This window comes from Bufo bufo, chromosome 4, assembly GCF_905171765.1.
Source record: "Bufo bufo chromosome 4, aBufBuf1.1, whole genome shotgun sequence".
Classification (NCBI taxonomy): Eukaryota; Metazoa; Chordata; class Amphibia; order Anura; family Bufonidae; genus Bufo; species Bufo bufo.
Genome location: NC_053392.1, coordinates 309,074,620 through 309,093,488, shown reverse-complemented (window position 1 = coordinate 309,093,488; position 18,869 = coordinate 309,074,620). Strand labels below are relative to the sequence as shown.

The 18,869-nt window shown below is 47.0% G+C and overlaps 1 protein-coding gene across 3 annotated transcripts in view; it reads right to left on the bottom strand.

Moving 5' to 3' along the window:
• Positions 1 to 18,869, bottom strand: part of CASP8AP2 (caspase 8 associated protein 2) — a 133,322-nt gene that overhangs the window by 63,651 nt on the left and 50,802 nt on the right. For all 3 annotated transcript variants that reach the window (XM_040428767.1, XM_040428766.1, XM_040428768.1), the window contains exon 2: positions 13,251 to 13,320. In XM_040428767.1, coding sequence (XP_040284701.1) covers positions 13,251 to 13,320 — 70 coding nt within the window. The remainder of the gene's footprint in view (positions 1 to 13,250; positions 13,321 to 18,869) is intronic.

Genomic DNA, 18,869 nt, shown 5'->3' with positions numbered 1-18,869 from the left:
ATCTCGCGAGACGCGAGATTTCCTGTGAACGCGCGCACACAGGCGCGCGCGTTCACAGGATCGGAAGGTAAGCGAGTGGATCTCCAGCCTGCCAGCGGCGATCGTTTGCTGGCAGGCTGGAGATGCGATTTTTTTTTAACCCCTAACAGGTATATTAGAAGCTGTTTTGATAACAGCGTCTAATATACCTGCTACATGGTCCTCTGGTGGTCCCTTTTGTTTGGATCGACCACCAGAGGACACAGGCAGCTCAGTAATAAGTAGCACCAAACACCCCTACCCTACACCCCCCCCCCCCCTGTCACTTATTAACCCCTTATTAACCCCTGATCACCCCATATAGACTCCCTGATCACCCCCCTGTCATTGATCATCACCCCCCTGTAAGGCTCCATTCAGATGTCTGTATGTTTTTTACGGATCCACGGATCGGATCCGCAAAAACACATACGGACGTCTGAATGGAGCCTTACAGGGGGTGATCAATGACAGGGGGGAGGTCAGGGAGTCTATATGGGGTGATCACACCCCCCCCCCGTCATTGATCACCCCCCTGTAAGGCTCCATTCAGACGTCCGTATGTTTTTTTACGGATCCACGGATACATAGATCGGATCCGCAAAACACATACAGACGTCTGAATGGAGCCTTATAGGGGGGGGATCACCCCATATAGACTCCCTGATCACCCCCCTGTAAGGCTCCATTCAGACATTTTTTTGGCCCAAGTTAGCGGAAATTATTATTTTTTTTTCTTACAAAGTCTCATATTCCACTAACTTGTGTCAAAAAATAAAATCTCACATGAACTCACCATACCCCTCAAGGAATCCAAATGCGTAAAATTTTTTAGACATTTATATTCCAGACTTTAGGGCCCCTAGAATGCCAGGGCAGTATAATCACCCCACATGTGACCCCATTTCGGAAAGAATACACCCCAAGGTACTCCGTGAGGGGCATATTGAGTCCATGAAAGATTTAAATTTTTGTCCCAAGTTAGCGGAAAGGGAGACTTTGTGAGAAAAAAATATATAATAATAATCCCCACAAATGACCCCATTTTGGAAAGAAGACACCCCAAGGTATTCCGTGAGGGGCATGGCGAGTTCCTAGAATTTTTTATTTTTTGTCACAAGTTAGCAGAAAATTATGATTTTTTTTATTTTTTTCCTTACAGTCTCATATTCCACTAACTTGTGACAAAAAATAAAAACTTCCATGAACTCACTATGCCCATCACGAAATACCTTGGGGTGTCTTCTTTCCAAAATGGGGTCACTTGTGGGGTAGTTATACTGCCCTGGCATTCTAGGGGCCCTAATGTGTGGTAAGTAGTTTGAAATCAAAATGTGTAAAAAATGACCTGTGAAATCCTAAAGGTGCTCTTTGGAATGTGGGCCCCTTTGCCCACCTAGGCTGCAAAAAAGTGTCACACATGTGGTATTGCCGTACTCAGGAGAAGTTGGGCAATGTGTTTTGGGGTGTCATTTTACATATACCCATGCTGGGTGAGATAAATATCTTGGTCAAATGCCAACTTTGTATAAAAAAAATGGCAAAAGTTGTCTTTTGCCAAGATATTTCTCTCACCCAGCATGGGTATATGTAAAATGACACCCCAAAAAACATTGCCCAACTTCTCCTGAGTACGGCAATACCACATGTGTGACACTTTTTTGCAGCCTAGGTGGGCAAAGGGGCCCACATTCCAAAGAGCACCTTTCGGATTTCACCGGCCATTTTTTACAGATTTTGATTTCAAACTACTTTGCACGCATTTGGGCCCCTAAAATACCAGGGCAGTATAACTACCCCACAAGTGACCCCATTTTGGAAAGAAGACACCCCAAGGTATTTCGTGATGGGCATAGTGAGTTCATGGAAGTTTTTATTTTTTGTCACAAGTTAGTGGAATATGAGACTGTAAGAAAAAAAAAAAAAAAAATCATCATTTTCCGCTAACTTGTGACAAAAAATAAAAAGTTCTATGAACTCACTATGCCCATCAGCGAATACCTTAGGGTGTCTACTTTCCGAAATGGGGTCATTTGTGGGGTTTTTCTACTTTCTGGGCATTGTAGAACCTCAGGAAACATGACAGGTGCTCAGAAAGTCAGAGCTGCTTCAAAAAGCGGAAATTCACATTTTTGTACCATAGTTTGTAAACGCTATAACTTTTACCCAAACCATTTTTTTTTTTTAATCAAAGACATGTAGAACAATAAATTTAGAGAAAAATTTATATATGGATGTCGTTTTTTTGCAAAATTTTCCAACTGAGAGTGAAAAATGTCATTTTTTTGCAAAAAAAATCGTTAAATTTCGATTAATAAAAAAAAAAGTAAAAATGTCAGCAGCAATAAAATACCACCAAATGAAAGCTCTATTAGTGAGAAGAAAAGGAGGTAAAATTCATTTGGGTGGTAAGTTGCATGACCGAGCAATAAACGGTGAAAGTAGTGTAGTGCAGAAGTGTAAAAAGTGGTCTGGTCATTAAGGGTGTTTAAGCTATGGGGGCTGAGGTGGTTAATGACAGCAATGAAATGCAGTGGAAAGGTTTTTTTGGGATTAAGTTAATTTTCATGGCAAAGAAGGACTATGCAATTCATCTGATCACTCTTCAAAACATTCTGGAGTATATGCAAATTGCTATTATAAAAACTTAAGCAGCAACTTTTCCAATATTTATGTAATTCTCAAAACTTTTGGCCACGACTGTATATACCTCCACCTTATAGTAGTGTGGCCTTAAGAGGCGCCCGACATTTATTAATAGTAACCCTGACATTCCAGGTATTATGGTGGGGGACTTCAATAACACTATTCACCCCTACTGGGATAGATATGGGGGAGCGCAGGTGGATGCTGAGGGTCCCGTTTCATCCTTTGGTAGATTGCTGGAGGAAGTGGCCCTGATAGATTTGTGGCGTGTCCGTCATCCCAAGGTGCGTCAGTTTTCTTGCTATACCAGATGACATGAGGCCTTATCACGCATTGATCTGGCGCTGGGATCTGAGTTGGTGTGTAGGCAGGTGGAGGAGGTGAAATACCTGGCTAGGGCTCTGTCTGACCATTCCCCTCTGCTTTTGCGTCTGTCCACCGCATCCGTGGTTCCGGTCTCTCAACGGTTGTGGACATTTAACTCTTTTTGGTAACAGGTGATTGATTGTCCCCAACGTAGCTCCACTATACAGGAGTCTTTCACTCTAAATGTAGGCTTAGCCGCAAGCGGGGTGGTATGGGACGCCATGAAGACCTGTCTAAGGGGAACGCTTATTCAAGGGATTAGTAGGGCCAAGCTTAAAAGCAGACAATTTGGAGAATTTTTTAAGGATCAGGAGGGGGTGACGGAGGCGCAATATGTGGAGAAGGGTGATCAGTTATCTCTATCCGTCTGGAAGGAGGCACAGGATGCATATAACTCGCACGTTGTGGAACTTGCACGCACAAAACAATCCTTTCAGCGACAGAAGTATTATGATGAGGGAGAGAAGGCGGGCCACCTACTGGCCATTGTGGCTAGGGCACAGTACGCAAAAAAAGAGGGTTAGTCAGCACCTCCCAGTGCGCAGGTGCACGCCGCCATGGCAAAGACCTAGAGGAAAAAAAGGAGACAATGCGGCAGCACTCTGCAAATCAGACAAAGTACAACAATGCTTACAAAAATGATGATGCTAATACTACGCTTAAAAAGCGAGATGCTTGGTCAATGCATTTTGTACAAAACCATCTAAGCCCGTATGCCAAACGTCAAGGCGATCTCTGTTACACGGGTCCTAACACTAAATACTACCTGTTATGCGCCATAATGACCGCACAAAAAACGGAAAAAGGCAGAGTGGATCCAGCATGCATGTGGGTCCAACACTCCCTGAATTTTATGGCGGTCATTATGGCGCATAACAGGTAGTATTTAGTGTTAGGACCCGTGTAACAGAGATCGCCTTGACGTTTGGCATACGGGCTTAGATGGTTTTGTACAAAATGCATTGACCAAGCATCTCGCTTTTTAAGCGTAGTATTAGCATCATCATTTTTGTAAGCATTGTTGTACTTTGTCTGATTTGCAGAGTGCTGCCGCATTGTCTCCTTTTTTTCCTCTAGGTCTTTGCCATGGCGGCGTGCACCTGCGCACTGGGAGGTGCTGACTAACCCTCTTTTTTTGCAGATTTACAATGCTGGAGATGTGGCACTCCAGCGAGTCGTGCACTCCTGATTAGCCTGTCTGCCCCATAGGCTGATTTTAATTATTTTCAGTATAAAGCTGTGGCCTGCTCTCACTAAATTCATTGGAAGCTGTTTAGCACCAGGAAGGGTATAGAGTGGGCTCAGCATGCATGTTGGTACCTGCATCCCTTGTAATGGAGGCCATTTTGGCACAAAAAACGGAAAAAGGCAGAGTGGATCCAGCATGCATGTGGGTCCAACACTCCCTGAATTTTATGGCGGTCATTATGGCGCATAACAGGTAGTATTTAGTGTTAGGACCCGTGTAACAGAGATCGCCTTGACGTTTGGCATACGGGCTTAGATGGTTTTGTACAAAATGCATTGACCAAGCATCTCGCTTTTTAAGCGTAGTATTAGCATCATAATTTTTGTAAGCATTGTTGTACTTTGTCTGATTTGCAGAGTGCTGCCGCATTGTCTCCTTTTTTTCCTCTAGGGCACAGTACGCGTCAGCATATATTACAGCTTTACAGGGGGAGGATGGGAGGGAAATAGTGGATAGCCAGGCCATAGTGTCGGTGTTTCGTGCCTTTTATGCCGATTTCCATCAATCACGTCTAGATTATAATAGGGAAGATATATCAACGTATTTGCATGGGGTATCCTTGCCTAAGTTGTCAGACTCAGTGCATATCTCAATGGCCCGCTACAATTACTGGAAATCGAGGAGGCGGTGGCCTCTATGGCAAATAATAAATCACCAGGTACTGATGGGCTGCCAGTAGAAATCTATAAGAAGTTTGGAGACATCTTACTGCCCCAGCTGCTGAAGGTTTACCAGGAGGCCTCAGAGACAGGGTCGCTTCCTGCGTCAATGCAAGAGGCTATTATTGTGGTTCTCCCTAAACCGGGGAAAAATCCACTTCTTCCGGATTCCTACCGCCCAATCTCATTGTTACCCACAGATATAAAGATATTGGCTAAGGTGCTAGCTTTGGGCCTTTTTAAGGTCATCTCCTCCATTGTACATATGGATCAGTCAGGATTTTTACCGGACAGATCTACAGCGATTAACATCCGGCGCCTCTACCTTAATATGCAGATTCCGGTAGATAACTCAGGGGATAGAGTCATCTGTTCCCTAGATGCCGCAAAGGCGTTCAATAGTATTGAGTGGGAGTATTTGTGGGAGGTACTGGAGAGGTTTGGTTTGGCGGATAAATTCATAGCATGGGTACGGTTGTTAAATGGTGGGCCTACAGCTCGAGTACGGGTGAATAGATGTCTATCAGAAGGATTTCGGCTTTACAGGGGAACTAGGCAGGGCTGCCCGCTGTCTCTGTTGCTATTTGCCCTGGCTATCGAGCCATTAGCGGCTATTGTTCGGTGCCATGCTGGCATCATAGGGTTTAATCGAGGCGGGTCTCAGGAGAAAATAGCATTGTAGGCGGACGATGCCTTACTATTCTTGGCTGAGGCTAGAGAATCCCTACCAGTAGTTATGGATGTGATTGGCACTTTTGGGCGGTACTCTGGCCTGGTTATCAATTGGAGTAAATCGTCCCTCCCTATAGATAATGTAGATCACTCTGCGGATTATGCTCAGTCAGGATTACAGGTGTTGAGTGAATTTAAGTATCTGGGGGTGGTGGTGTCTAGGAAGCTTACCGATTATGAGAAATTGAATTTGTCTCCCCTCGTAGGCAGATTCAAACAAAAACTCCATGTCTGGTCTAAGCTGCCGCTGTCAGTAGTAGGACGGATTAATCTTATCAAGATGATCTGGATGCCGCAGCTGCTTTATTTACTACATAATTCCCCCATATGGTTACTGCTCAGGCTTTTTCCACTCAATTAATAGGCTTTTTAGGGAGCTTATATGGAGGGGGGCTCAGCATGATTGCGGCTGGAGACACTGCAGAGAGGTAAAACTGATGGGGGATTGGCTCTACCAAACCCGTGGGTGTACTTCCTAGCTGCCCAACTTCAACATATGAGGGACTGGGAAAGGGGAGAGGGAGATACCCAACATAGGCTATTGAGAGACTTTTTGGCGGTACCAAATCTTTATGAAGCGTTAGAGGCAGGTAAGCTAAAACTGTTGGGTGTGGCGTTCCCTACGTTGCGTCTCTTACATAAAACTTGGTGGAAATTGAGGGACATGCAGGGCATCAAAGGCATCACGCAGTATACTTCTATATGGGACACTCCGTGGTTGCCTCATTTAGGCTCTTTGCAGGGAATGGGGGGTTGGCGCAACAGGGGCATTATTAGAGTCCACCAACTTATTGAGAATACTGGTCTCAAATCTTATGAGCAACTTCAGACGGAAACTGGATTACCGTCCTCAGATTTTTATAGGTACTTGCAGCTGCGCCATGCCTTCCGGGCTGACGATGATGGCGGTATGTTGAGCACGGTACTTGAAAACAAGATTATTGTGTTTATAGAGAAGAGGGATTCCTCCTCTGGGGTTATTTCTCTGCTCTATCAGACCCTGCTGGATCTATTTCTGCAAGACCATCCGATGAATAGTAGGACAAAATGGGAAGCGGAGATGGGGCTATTAGAGGAAACTCAGTGGCAGGAGATATTAGAGAGGATTCCGCAACTCTCTCTCAGCGAGGCCCACAGGCTGTCGCACCTATATCTAATTCATAGGGTTTGAGGAGGAAGATGCGGGTATGTTGCACATGCTGTGGTCATGTTCGGCACTGGAGGGTTTTTGGCGCACGGTGCTGCATCTCATTGATTCTCTGTATGAAGTTACACTGGATGTGACCCCATTTGTCTGTATATTGGGGTATGTGGAGGACTTGCCAATCACTGAGCCCAGAAAGATAGCAGTGGCCAGAATGTTGTATATGGCTCGTAAGTTGATTGCTCAACATTGGCTGGATGAGGGTAGTCCTAGTAAAAACCGAATTTATAGCCAAAATTAATTGGTTACCTAATTTGGAACGAGGGGTTTATAGGAATAGGGGTGCTATGGCCAAATTTGAAAAGCTCTGGACTCCTTGGATTGATGCCCCCCGGGCTGGCGTTCAGGGAACTTCAGAGATACGGTCTGGGATTAGTGCGAGGGTACTATTGCTTGCTGTGCATATCTGGCTCAGTGGTTAGTGATTTCTTTCAGGATACATGGAATGCTTCTACGCTATGTAATGTAATGTGGGGAGGTTCTGGCCGATAAATGTATATTCCTTTATAAGATCGAAGTTCTGCTATCAATGTTCTGTGGGGAATGCTGTAGGGAAAGGGCATGTGCCTTCGTAATTGTTATGCGGTTGTGATGGTGTAGCCGAATGCTGGAGGTTATGGAAGATGGACGGCATCATAATGATGGTTTGAGGGGGAGGGTATGTGGGTGTTGGGGGCTTATGTTTGTATTATTAAAATGCTAATAAAAATTACTTAATACAAAAAAAAAAAAAAAAAAAAAGAGCTAATGTTATTTCAAACATCATTACTCAATAGCTGAGACAGTTAGGGTACACAAACCAGGAGAAAAGTTAAAAGGTTATTGTTCTCTTATCGGACCATAAATAAGATGGTATGTTAACTGTCAAGCTGGATCCTTGATGTCTGGGAAAGTGATTCTAAAGTGTCAAAAAGTTATCGCTCCTAATTGATCTAAGTTGGGAAAGGTTAAAGTTTAAGTTGTGTAATGAATCCATTTATGTGTGTTAATTCATAAATGTCTGAAATTGTTATGTGGTACAACAGTGCCATCTGGCGGTAGATGGATAATAGTATGTCATTTTCACCAGTATTTCAAGGGTTAAAATGAAATCATTGTTATCTGCATACGAATACACCCACCTTGTCCGATAGGAAATCCCTAATCTAATTCCGCCCAGCAGTGTGTTCGGTGACGTCACCGGCGCTGATGGGCGGGCTTTAGCCCTGCTCTAGCCAGTGAAACGGCTAGGGAAGCGCTAAAGCCCGCCCATCAGAGCCGGGCTCCCTGAGTAGCCGGAAGAGGAGGCTTCAGTGCTCCTGCAAGGGACCCGGTACGTCACAGAGTCTAAGAAAACTTCACTTCCGGCTAAGAATTTCCTAAAAGAAAACGGGGCTTCAGAAACATGTGGAAAAGGTAGGACATGGATGTATGTTATATGTATGTCTGTCTTGTACTAATGGAACAGTCCTCAATCCCAGAAAACCCCTTTAAGAGTTACCTGCAGGCAATGGATGTAGAAGGAGAGGTTGACCCACTGATGTGGTGAAGGCTGCACCAGGCTAATTTTCCCAGGGTGGCAAGCCAAGCCAAGAAATACCTTTGCATTCCTGCCACAAGTGCCCCCTCAGAAAGGGCATTCAGCACCAGTGGCAACATAGTAACATGCCACCGATCCGCACTGAAGCCCGAGACTGTGGACAAACCTGTGTTCCTGGCGAAACACCTTGTCTGACGTGCAAGAAGTTTATTCACAGCACGCAAGGAGCATAAACACTGATGTTGTTCGGTCATGTTCATTTGCACTACATACTGCAAACAAATTTGTTGTATATTTACAGGGAACCTGTCATCAGCTTTAGGCTGACCTAGAGGGCAGCATAAAAGAGTGACAGAAATTCTGATTTCTGTGGTGTGTCAATGATGAGCTAAAAGTAAGTGGTCGCTGAGAACCAGCATCATAATCATTGCAGCCCAGGCCTTGAAAAGAGTCAAATCTACTTCAGAAGAGTCCTGGTTATTCATAATCTCCTGCTCTCTCACCCATCTGCTGATGATTGGCAGTTCTCTCCTAGACAGAAAGGGAGAAAACTAGGTAAAAGCCTGTCAGTCATCAGCAGGTGCACAGGGAGAGCAGGAGATCATGAATAACCAGGACTCTTCTCAGGTGGTCAGGACTGTTTTCCAGGCCCAGTCTGCAATGATTGTGTTGTTGGTTCTCGGCAACCACTTACTTTTAACTTATAAATGACAGACCACTGAAATCAACTCACCTGTCTCTACTTTATTCTGCCGTTAGTATGGGCAGCATGAAGTTGATGACATGTTCCCTTTAACCAGCTCCCGACCGCCTAACGCAGGGATGCTGGGTTATTCCTCCTTGACGCATCAGCGCATCATCTCGCGAGACGCGAGATTTCCTGTGAACGCGTGCACAGGTTCACAGGATCGCAAGGTAAACAAGTTGATCTAAGCCTGCCAGCGGCGATCATTCGCTGGCAGGCTGTAGATGCGATTTTTTTAACCCCAGAAAGGTATATCATACGCTGTTTTGCTAACAGCGTCTGATATACCTGCTACCTGGTCCTCTGGTGGTCCCTTTTGCTTGGATCGACCACCAGAGGACACAGGAAGCTCTGTAAGTAGCACCAAGCACCACACTACACTACAGCCCCCCCCCCCTGTCACTTATTAACCCCTTATTAACCCCTGATCACCCCATATAGACTCCCTGATCACCCCCTGTCATTGATCACCCCCCTGTAAGGCTCCATTCAGATGTCCGTATGTGTTTTGCGGATCCACAAAACACGGACACCGGCAAAGTGCTTTCCGCATTTTGCGGATCCGCACATTGCCAGAACTATATAGAAAATGCCTTTTCTTGTCCGCAATTGCGGACAAGAATAGGACATGTTCAATATTTTTGCGGAACGGAAGTGCGGACCCGGAAGTGCAGATCCGCAATTCCGGATCCGAGCTGGACAAAGTCTGTCCCCATAGAAATGAATGGGTCCGCAATTCCGTTCAGCAAAATGCGGAACAGAATTGCAGACATGTGAATGGGGCCTAAGGGTCCCTTATCACCGCCAGTTAGTTAGCCACTTGTTAGGTAGTTAGCGCCCACCGCACCGCAGTCACTGATTAGCGTCATCAGCACTAGTACTATATAGTATCTGTAAGTGAACAAGACTGATCGCAATCAGATCTATATCAGTACATTAGGGTCACCATAGGCTCTACAAAAAACGCAGTGTTCGCCCGATCAGGCCTGATCTTATGCGCACACTTGCGTTCAGTCCGCCCCACCGCAGTGACAGAAATGTATTTTTTTCTGATCACTGCAAAAACACTGTAAAATCGCTGCGGCGCTATAAAGATCACTTTTGAGCTTTTTGGATCTTGATTAGCGATCGCAGCTTTTTTTTTTTTTTGCACATTTTTTGGCAGAGATTTTTTCATCCACATTGATCGATGCGAATGAAGAAATCTGTGCCGTTCATTTTTTCTTTCAGCCCAGAGGGTGAACGGAAAAAAAAAACTCATTACCCGTATGCTCAATATAAGGCCTCATGCACACGACCGTGCCATTTTTTGCGGTCCGCAAACCGCGGATGCGCAAAAAAATGGAAGGAGCCCATGTTGACTTCCGCAATTTGTGGCGCCGGCAATATAAATGCCTATTCTTGTCCGCAAAGCGCGGACAAGAATAGGACATGTTATATATTTTTAGCGGGGCCGCGGAACGGAGCCACGGATGCGGACAGCACACGGAGTGCTGTCCGCATCTTTTGCGGCCCTATTGAAATGAAACAACGGTCGTGTGCATGAGGCCTAAGGAGAATAGCAGAAACTCCTAATGCTGGCCATACATGTAATGATTGCGGAGACCCTCAAATGCCAGGGCAGTACAAACACCCCACAAATTACCCCATTTTGGAAAGAAGACACCCCAAGGTATTCGCTGAGGGGCATATTGAGTCCATGAAAGATTGAACTTTTTGTCACAATTTAGCGGAAATGGAGACTTTGTGAGAAAAAAAATATATATAATCTATCCGCCAATTTCCGCTAACTTGTGCCAAAAAAAAAAAAACTTTTATGAACTCGCCATGCCCCTCACGGAATACCTTGGGGTGTCTTCTTTCCAAAATGGGGTCACATGTGGGGTATTTATACTGCCCTGGCATTTTAGGGTCCCTAAAGCGTGAGAAGAAATCTGGAATCCAAATGCCTAAAAATGCCCTCTTAAAAAGTACTCGTTGGACTTTCGGCTCCTTTGCGCATCTTGGCTGCAAAAAAGTGTCACACATGTGGTATCGCCGTACTCAGGAGAAGTTGGGGAATGTGTTTTGGGGTGTCATTTTACATATACCCATGCTGGGTGAGAAATATATCTTTCTAAAATGACAACTTTGTATAAAAAAAATGGGTTTGGTTTGTGTGGAGGTAATCCCAAAATCAGAAGAATGAAAGAAAACCGGCACTCCCAAAAATCTTTGCTGGGAGTCATATACGAGCGGCCTTTCGGCACTCACAGGTGCCTTTTTCAAACAGTGATGGACCATGTGATGAACGCAGTGACGTCATCCTATTGCTCACAGATGAAGACAGAAGAAATGCGGGCTGCGCGAACAAGTGGATTAAGGTGAGTTAAATAATTTTTAACCCCTCCAGCCCTATTTTACTATGCATTCTGTATTCAGAATGCTATTATTTTCCCTTATAACCATGTTGTAAGGGGAAAAAATACAATCTACACTACAACTAACCCAAACCTGAACTTCTGTAAAGAAGTTCGGGTCTGGGTACCACAGTCGGTTTTTTATCACGCGCGTGCAAAACACATTGCACCCGCGCGATAAAAACTGAACATCGGAACGCAATCGCAGTCAAAACTGACTTCAATTGCGTTTCTACTCGCGCGGGTTTGCCGCAATGCACCGGGACGTATCCGGACATGCCCGTTTGAAAGGGACCTAACTAACTAAAATAGATTTCTATGTAACACAAAAAAAATTTTTTTTTTGGTGTAAAAAATACAAAGATACTGAGCACAGAAGCGACCTTTTTTTTTTTAAACTGAAGTGGTAGGGCTACAGAACGTACGCAAGCTGACGTTTGGTGCGTCCGTGAAGACACTGCAGTATAAAAATTAACTGCAGATATAATAAAAGAACACCATCTAAAAATTAACATATATATAAGCTTCTAACGATTAATAAAATAAAAAAAATACATAAAAAAAAAAAAGAGCCCAGGTGCTGAACAGTGAACAGGGGGGATAGGGACAGGGATTAGGGATCTGGAACTTTTGCTGCAAAAAAATTATAATAATAATAATTGCAGCAGATGTTACAGATGTTCTTTCTTCTTCTTTACAGGAGCAGTAGTAGTCGCTGTGGTGGTGAACCACAAGTCCCAGCAAGCAGCACAGAGAAGCACAGAACCTCTCTGCATGCAGTCACCAGCTAGAATAGCAGGGAGGTTCAGCCCTTTCCTGTGTCATTATAGCGCTGCCATTGGCTAGAGCGTTGTTCCAGCCAATCGCAGCGCTGGCAGGGGACACCAAACACTGGAGTCCCCTGCCTGACCTAAGAGGAGACAGGTGCTGACCAGTTCAGCACCGGTCACTTTCCCCTGACCTCCCCGGTCCCCACTGCAGCTCCATCCTGCTTCCGGCCCTGCGATGTGCCGATCTTCACTGACCGGCCAATCGCAGCGCTTGGAGCTGCAGGTGGGCAGAAATACGCAATGCTGCTCTTACCCGGCACGGATGTCTGCCGGTAACAGCAGCCATCGTCCTCCGGTTCGCCCGCGATCCTTGACCCGTAGATGTACTGCGCTGGTCCTTAAGTCACGTCTAGCTGTGTTAATTATAGCAGGTATTTTTGACAGCAAGAACAGTGCAGTCTACAGTGGTAGACATCAGAACAGACAGATCTATTTAAAGTCAATAACTAATATAGCTGCATCGTACCATGTGACTGTTCTGTGGGCGATATCTATCCACCAGAAGAGCTCTATTATGACATCATATTGATGCTCTAAGGTTAAGAGTAGTGATGAGCGAAGCAAGCTTCGGAAGCTACACCTGAAGCCGCTTTGTTCAAAACTTCGGATTAATACGGTATGGAGATCCGTCTCCGTACAGTATTAAAAAGTATGCGCTCTGATGATCCGAAGTAAGCTATTCACTAGGTCGCGCGTGACTTCATTGAATAACTTCGATATATTTGATTTTTAAAGTGGAAACCCACTTTAAAACTTGAAACCGAACTCTGCTTCGGTTCCGAGGTACCAGGTTGCTTCGCTCATCACTAGTTAAGAGGTCTGTGTTGTGATCTCTTATGATCTAGGTTAGAATGTAACTATCTATTCTACATGGACCACTTACCAAAAAAATCCTGGAAATGCATCCTGTTCTCATTGCCGTGTTCTTGTTTTAATGCCATCTGCCCATCCATCTATAGAAGGAAAAGATTAGAATTAGTTCACCAAAATAACAATGACACGGCCTACAAAACTATATGGTTCCTGTCAGGTAAAGAGAGCACAAATATAAGTACAGCGCTGTGGGCTCCTCCTCCATCGGCCATGACACAGAACATTACATACAATGGTTGGGGTGGGATACATTGCTGAAACAAATTGGGGGGAGGTAAAGTCTAGAGTTGTTGCGATACCAAATTTTTGATTAAATTCCGATACCATAAAAAAAAGTATTGCGATACTCAATACCATTCGATAACACGCTTAAAAAATAAACCAAAAAAGCAAGGTGCATTCTGCATTTTAAAAAAAATGGCAAATCGCGCCACCCTCCAAGCAGCGTTTTGGTGTCCGCCACCAAAGCGGAATGGAGGCGGAACGGAGCCAAACTGATGCATTCTGAGCGGATCCTTATCCATTCAGAATGCATTGGGGCTGAACTGATCAGTTTTGAACCGTTTGTGAGATCCCTGAAACAGATCTCACAAACGGAATTCAAAACGCCAGTGTGAAAGTAGCCTTCGTGTCCTACTATAGAAAGCAGTCTTACAGAGAGACACAGAATAGTGAGGAAGAGGAAATGGCTGCTATGTTTAGTGTTCCTTTAAAGGGGTGGCCCGCTTATTTAATATTGATGACCTATCCGAGCGCTGCCTTCTCTTCATTGTTTACCTGCTTGCCGTTGCAACTGCAGCAGTGAGCAGTGTAATTACACCTAAAACCCGTCCCTATCACTTCAATGGGACAGCTCCTTCCTGTTCAAGTGAATACTACAGAGCCATCCCATTGAGTGAATGGGACAGCTTAGGTGTAATTACACTTTTCACTGCTCTGGTAGCAACGACGAGCAGGTAAACAATGAATAAATTCGGCCTTCTCTTCAAAAAGAGCTGATCTGTGGGGGTGCCAGGTGTCGCCGACCCCCCCACCGATATCGATGACTGAGGTTAGGTCATGAGTATTATAAAAAAAAAACAAAAAAAAAAAAAAACACACAAGCCCTTTAACCATGGGCACCCCAGGGAGAAGGTAGGGACAGTTCCCAAGTGTCCCTGCTTTCTAGATCGCTCTATACACAGCGCTCAGCGAGCGCCATGTATACAGATCAGGAAGCGCTATGCACTTCCTGTCCCGGCGGTCAGGTGACCTCCGGGGCCGGGTGAGTGCAGGAGCTGACGGGTCTTCCACAGACCTCGATCAGCCCTGTACTGATGGTGTAAAGCGTTGTATTCTGCTGTACAGCCTCTCTGGGGGCTTTATTTCCACTAACTGGGGCGACTAGGTCAGCCCCAGTTACAGGAGAAATCAATAGTGAAAAAAAAAAAAAAAAGTTACGTTAAATGCCCCCGAGAGTTCTTGTATGACCTTATGGGGGACAAAATGTGTAAAATAAAATGAAAAATAAAGGTTTCATATGTAAAAAAAAAAAAAAAAAAATCCCCAACTAAGTAATTTTTACAAAATTTTTAAAATAGAAAAATAAAATAGACATATTTGGTATTGCTGCATCCGTAACGACCGGCTTGTAAACACCATTAAAAAAAAAATAACAAAAAAATGCAATTTTTGTCACCTTACATCACAAAAAGATCAACACCAAGTGATCAAAAAGGCGTATGTCCCACAAAATGGTACCAATAATACTGTCACCTCATCCCACAAAAAATAATCCCCTACATAAGAAAAAAAAAAAAAAAAAAAAAAAAAGATTTTAGGGGTGAAACTAACCTGTAAAATCTTTTTCTCATCTTTTCCATTGGGGGACACAGACCATGGGGTACAGCTTAGGCCACTACTAGGTGGAGACACTATGCAAATAAAAAAAAACAGCTCATCCTTCACTGGCTATACCCCCATGCTCCAGGGAGGACCTCAGTGCGTGCAAAAGCAGTAGGAGAAGGAGACCAAAAACAAAATATTAACAAAGAAAAACAGAACCGAGGAATACCGCCATCGGGCCGTTAACCATAAGGACCCAATAGAATTGAACCAACCCCTCCTGCAACAGACAAGAATGGGTGAGAGCTGTGTCACCCAATGGAAAAGACAAGAAAATGATTTAAAAGGTGAGTTTCACAAAAATTCTCCTTTTCTCGCCCATTCCATTGGGGGACACAGACCATGGGACGTCCTAGGGCAGTCCATGGGGTGGGAAGACCAACACCACCAGAGGGAAACGTCCAACGGTTAAACAGGAACCACAGCCTGCAATACCTTGCGTCCGAGGGCAGCATCAGCCGAAGCCACTGAGTGCAGCTGGTAGAACTTTGTAAAGGTATGTAAAGACGACCAGGTGGCCGCCTTACAAAGCTGTGATATAGAGGCTCGATTGCGCCTAGCCCAGGAGGCCCCCCACCGCCCTGGTGGAGTCCCGCTGGGGGAACCTTACCCCGGGACCGATAGGCCATGGCAATAGCCGACCGAATCCACCGAGCCACAGTGACCTTGGAGGCCGCCAGACCCTTACGAGGCCCCTCGGGAACCACAAAAAGGGAGTCCAAGCGGCGAAATGGGGCAGGAACCGACAGGTACACCCACAAAGCACGGACAACATCTAGAGAATGGAGAGCGCACTCCTTGGGGTTCGCCGGGGCGGGGCAAAAGGAGGGCAAGACTATGTCCTCATTAAGGTGGAAGGCGGAGACCACTTTGGGCAAAAAAGAAGGGACTGGGCGCAGTACCACCTTATCCTTGTGGAAGACCAAAAAGGGCTCCTTAGAGGACAGGGCGGCCAGCTCCGATACCCTCCTAATGGTGGTGATGGCCAACAAAAAGACCACATTCCAGGTGAGAAGACTCAGGGAAATTTCCCTCAGGGGCTCAAAGGGAGCCACCTGGAGGGAAGACAGAACCAGGTTCAGATGTCAGGGGGGCAGGGGAGGGACCGAATGCACCACCCCCTGTAGGAAGGTCCTCACCGGACCGAGCAGAGCCAGAGACCGCTGAAAGAAAATGGCCAGAGCGGAGACCTGACCCTTCAGAGAGCTCAGGGACATGCCCATCTCAAGGCCCGACTGGAGAAAGGAGAGGACCACCGGAACGGAGAAACGAAGGGGAAAAACACCTATCTTCTCGCAAAAGGTAAGAAAGGCCTTCCAGGTACGATAGTATATCCGGGAGGAAGCTGGTTTCCTGGCTTTGATCATGGTCTTCACGACAGAGTCCAAGAAGCCCCTCTTCTTCAAGATGGTGGTCTCAACAGCCACGCCGTTAAACGAAGTGGCTGTAAATCCTGGTGGAAGAGCGGTCCACGAGACAGCAGGTCCTCCTTGAGAGGAAGAGGCCAAGGAATGTCTGCCAGCATCCGAGTGACCGAGAACCAGGCGCGGCGAAGCCAATCGGGGGCGATGAGTATGGTCGGAATTCCTTCTGCTGCGACCCTGCGAAGAACCTTTGGGAGTAGAGGCAGTGGTGGGAAGACATAGAGGAGTGCGAAGTCTTGCCACGGAGACACCAGAGCGTCCACTCCGTACGCCTCCGGATCCCGAGTTCGGGCCAGGACCGTGGGAACCTTGTTGTTGAGCCTGGACGCCATCAAGTCCACGTCCGGGCGGCCCCAACGGCGACAGACGTCTGAGAATACGTCCGGATGCAGAGACCACTCTGCCGGATCCACACTGTCGCGGCTGAGAAAGTCTGCCGTCCAGTTTTCGACCCCTGGGATGTACACTGCAGACAATATTGGAACGTGAGCCTCTGCCCACTGGAGAATCCTTTTCACCTCCTGCATCACCGTCTGGCTGCGGGTCCCGCCCTGATGATTGATGTAGGCCACGGCTGTGGTATTGTCCGACTGGACCCTTACTGGGAGACCCGCTAGTAGAGGGGTCCAATGAGACAGAGAGAGGAAGATTGCTCTGAGCTCCAGTATGTTGATCGGAAGGCGGACGTCGACCTCTGACCACACCCCCTGAACCGTCAGAGCCCGGAGAACACCACCCCAACCCAGGAGACTGGCGTCGGTGGTGACGACTGTCCAGGAGATTGGGAGGAAGGATCTCCCCGTAGTCAGATTCTGAGGGGACAGCCACCACAGGAGGTCAATGCGAACCCGAGGAGGTAGGCGGATCCGAGAGTCCAGACCCCGCGATGTTCTGTCCTAGAAGGACAGGATCGCCTGCTGCAGAGGCTGAGTGTGAAACTGGGCAAAGGGGACTGCCTCGAAGGAGGCCACCATAAGCCCCAGCACCTGCATGCACTCCCGGATGGAGAGACACGGGGAATGCAGAAGGCGAGACAGACTCCCGAATCCGAGAGAACTTGTAATCCAGAAGGAATACCCGGGCTGCAGTGGGGTCCATAATCATCCCCAGGAAGGTCACCCTCTGGGAAGGTTGGAGAGAGGACTTCGGAAGGATGATCAGCCAGCCGAACTGTTGCAGAGTCTAAACAGTGATCCTGACGCTGTCTTCGGCCTGGGGACGAGAGGGAGCCTTTATCAGTATGTCGTCCAGGTAGGGCAACAGAGATATGCCCCTGGCACGGAGAAGTGCCATGAGCGGCGCCAAGATCTTTGTGAATACACGAGGGGCTGTCGCCAGCCCAAAGGGAAGGGAGACGAACTGGTAATGACAGCCACCAAAGGCGAAGCGCAGAAGTCTGTGGCGAGATTCTGCGATAGGGACATGTAGATAGGCGTCCCGGATGCCCACCGACGCTAGGAACTCCCCTGGAAGAAGAGAAGCAATAATGGAGCGGAGGGATTCCATCCGGAACCTCCGCACCCGCAGGGACTTGTTTAATAGCTTCAGGTCTAGGACCGGACGCACTGATCCCTCCTTCTTCGGTACTACAAAGAGATTTGAGTAGAACCATGCGCCCTGTTCCTCCAGAGGAACTGGGGCCACTACTCCCTGGTCCAGAAGGGAAGAGACCCCCGGAACCCGAGAAGGAAAGAAGCGTTCGAGGCCTGGAAACGAATTCTATCTTGTAACCGGAAGTCACAATTTCCAGGGCCCAGGCGTCTTGAACGTGAGCTCTCCAGACATGCTGAAAGGAGAGCAGCGGTGGGGGCGCCCCTTCAGGCGAAGGACTGCTTGGGAGCCGCCGGGCAGAACTCCACTGGAGTTGTGCCCGCGGGCGCCAGGAAAGTTGGGGCTTAAAGGAAGGCTTCTTGCGGGAGTCCTGAGAGCCGCCGGAGGAGGAAGCTGTCGCAGACCTGGAGGAGAAGCGCCGAAAGGACTGGTTTCTATGGCCAGAGGGCCGAGCTCTGAAGGCGCGCTTGGATCTGGATTGGGGCAGATGGGTGCTCTTGCCCCCCGTAGCGTCAGAGATAATCTCGTCCAATTTAGCACCGAAGAGTCTGGATCCTGCAAAGGGGAGGCTAGTGAGGGAACGCTTGGAGGAAGCGTCGGCGTCCCAGACCTTCAACCAGACCTCCCTGCGCTGCGTGACCGAGAGGGCCGAAACACGCGCAAAAAGAGTGCTAACGTCAAATGAGGACTCACAGAGGAATGTTGTCGCCTGAGACATCTGGAGGACGAAATTCAAGGATCCGCAGAGGCATCCTGCTCTGCGAGATCCT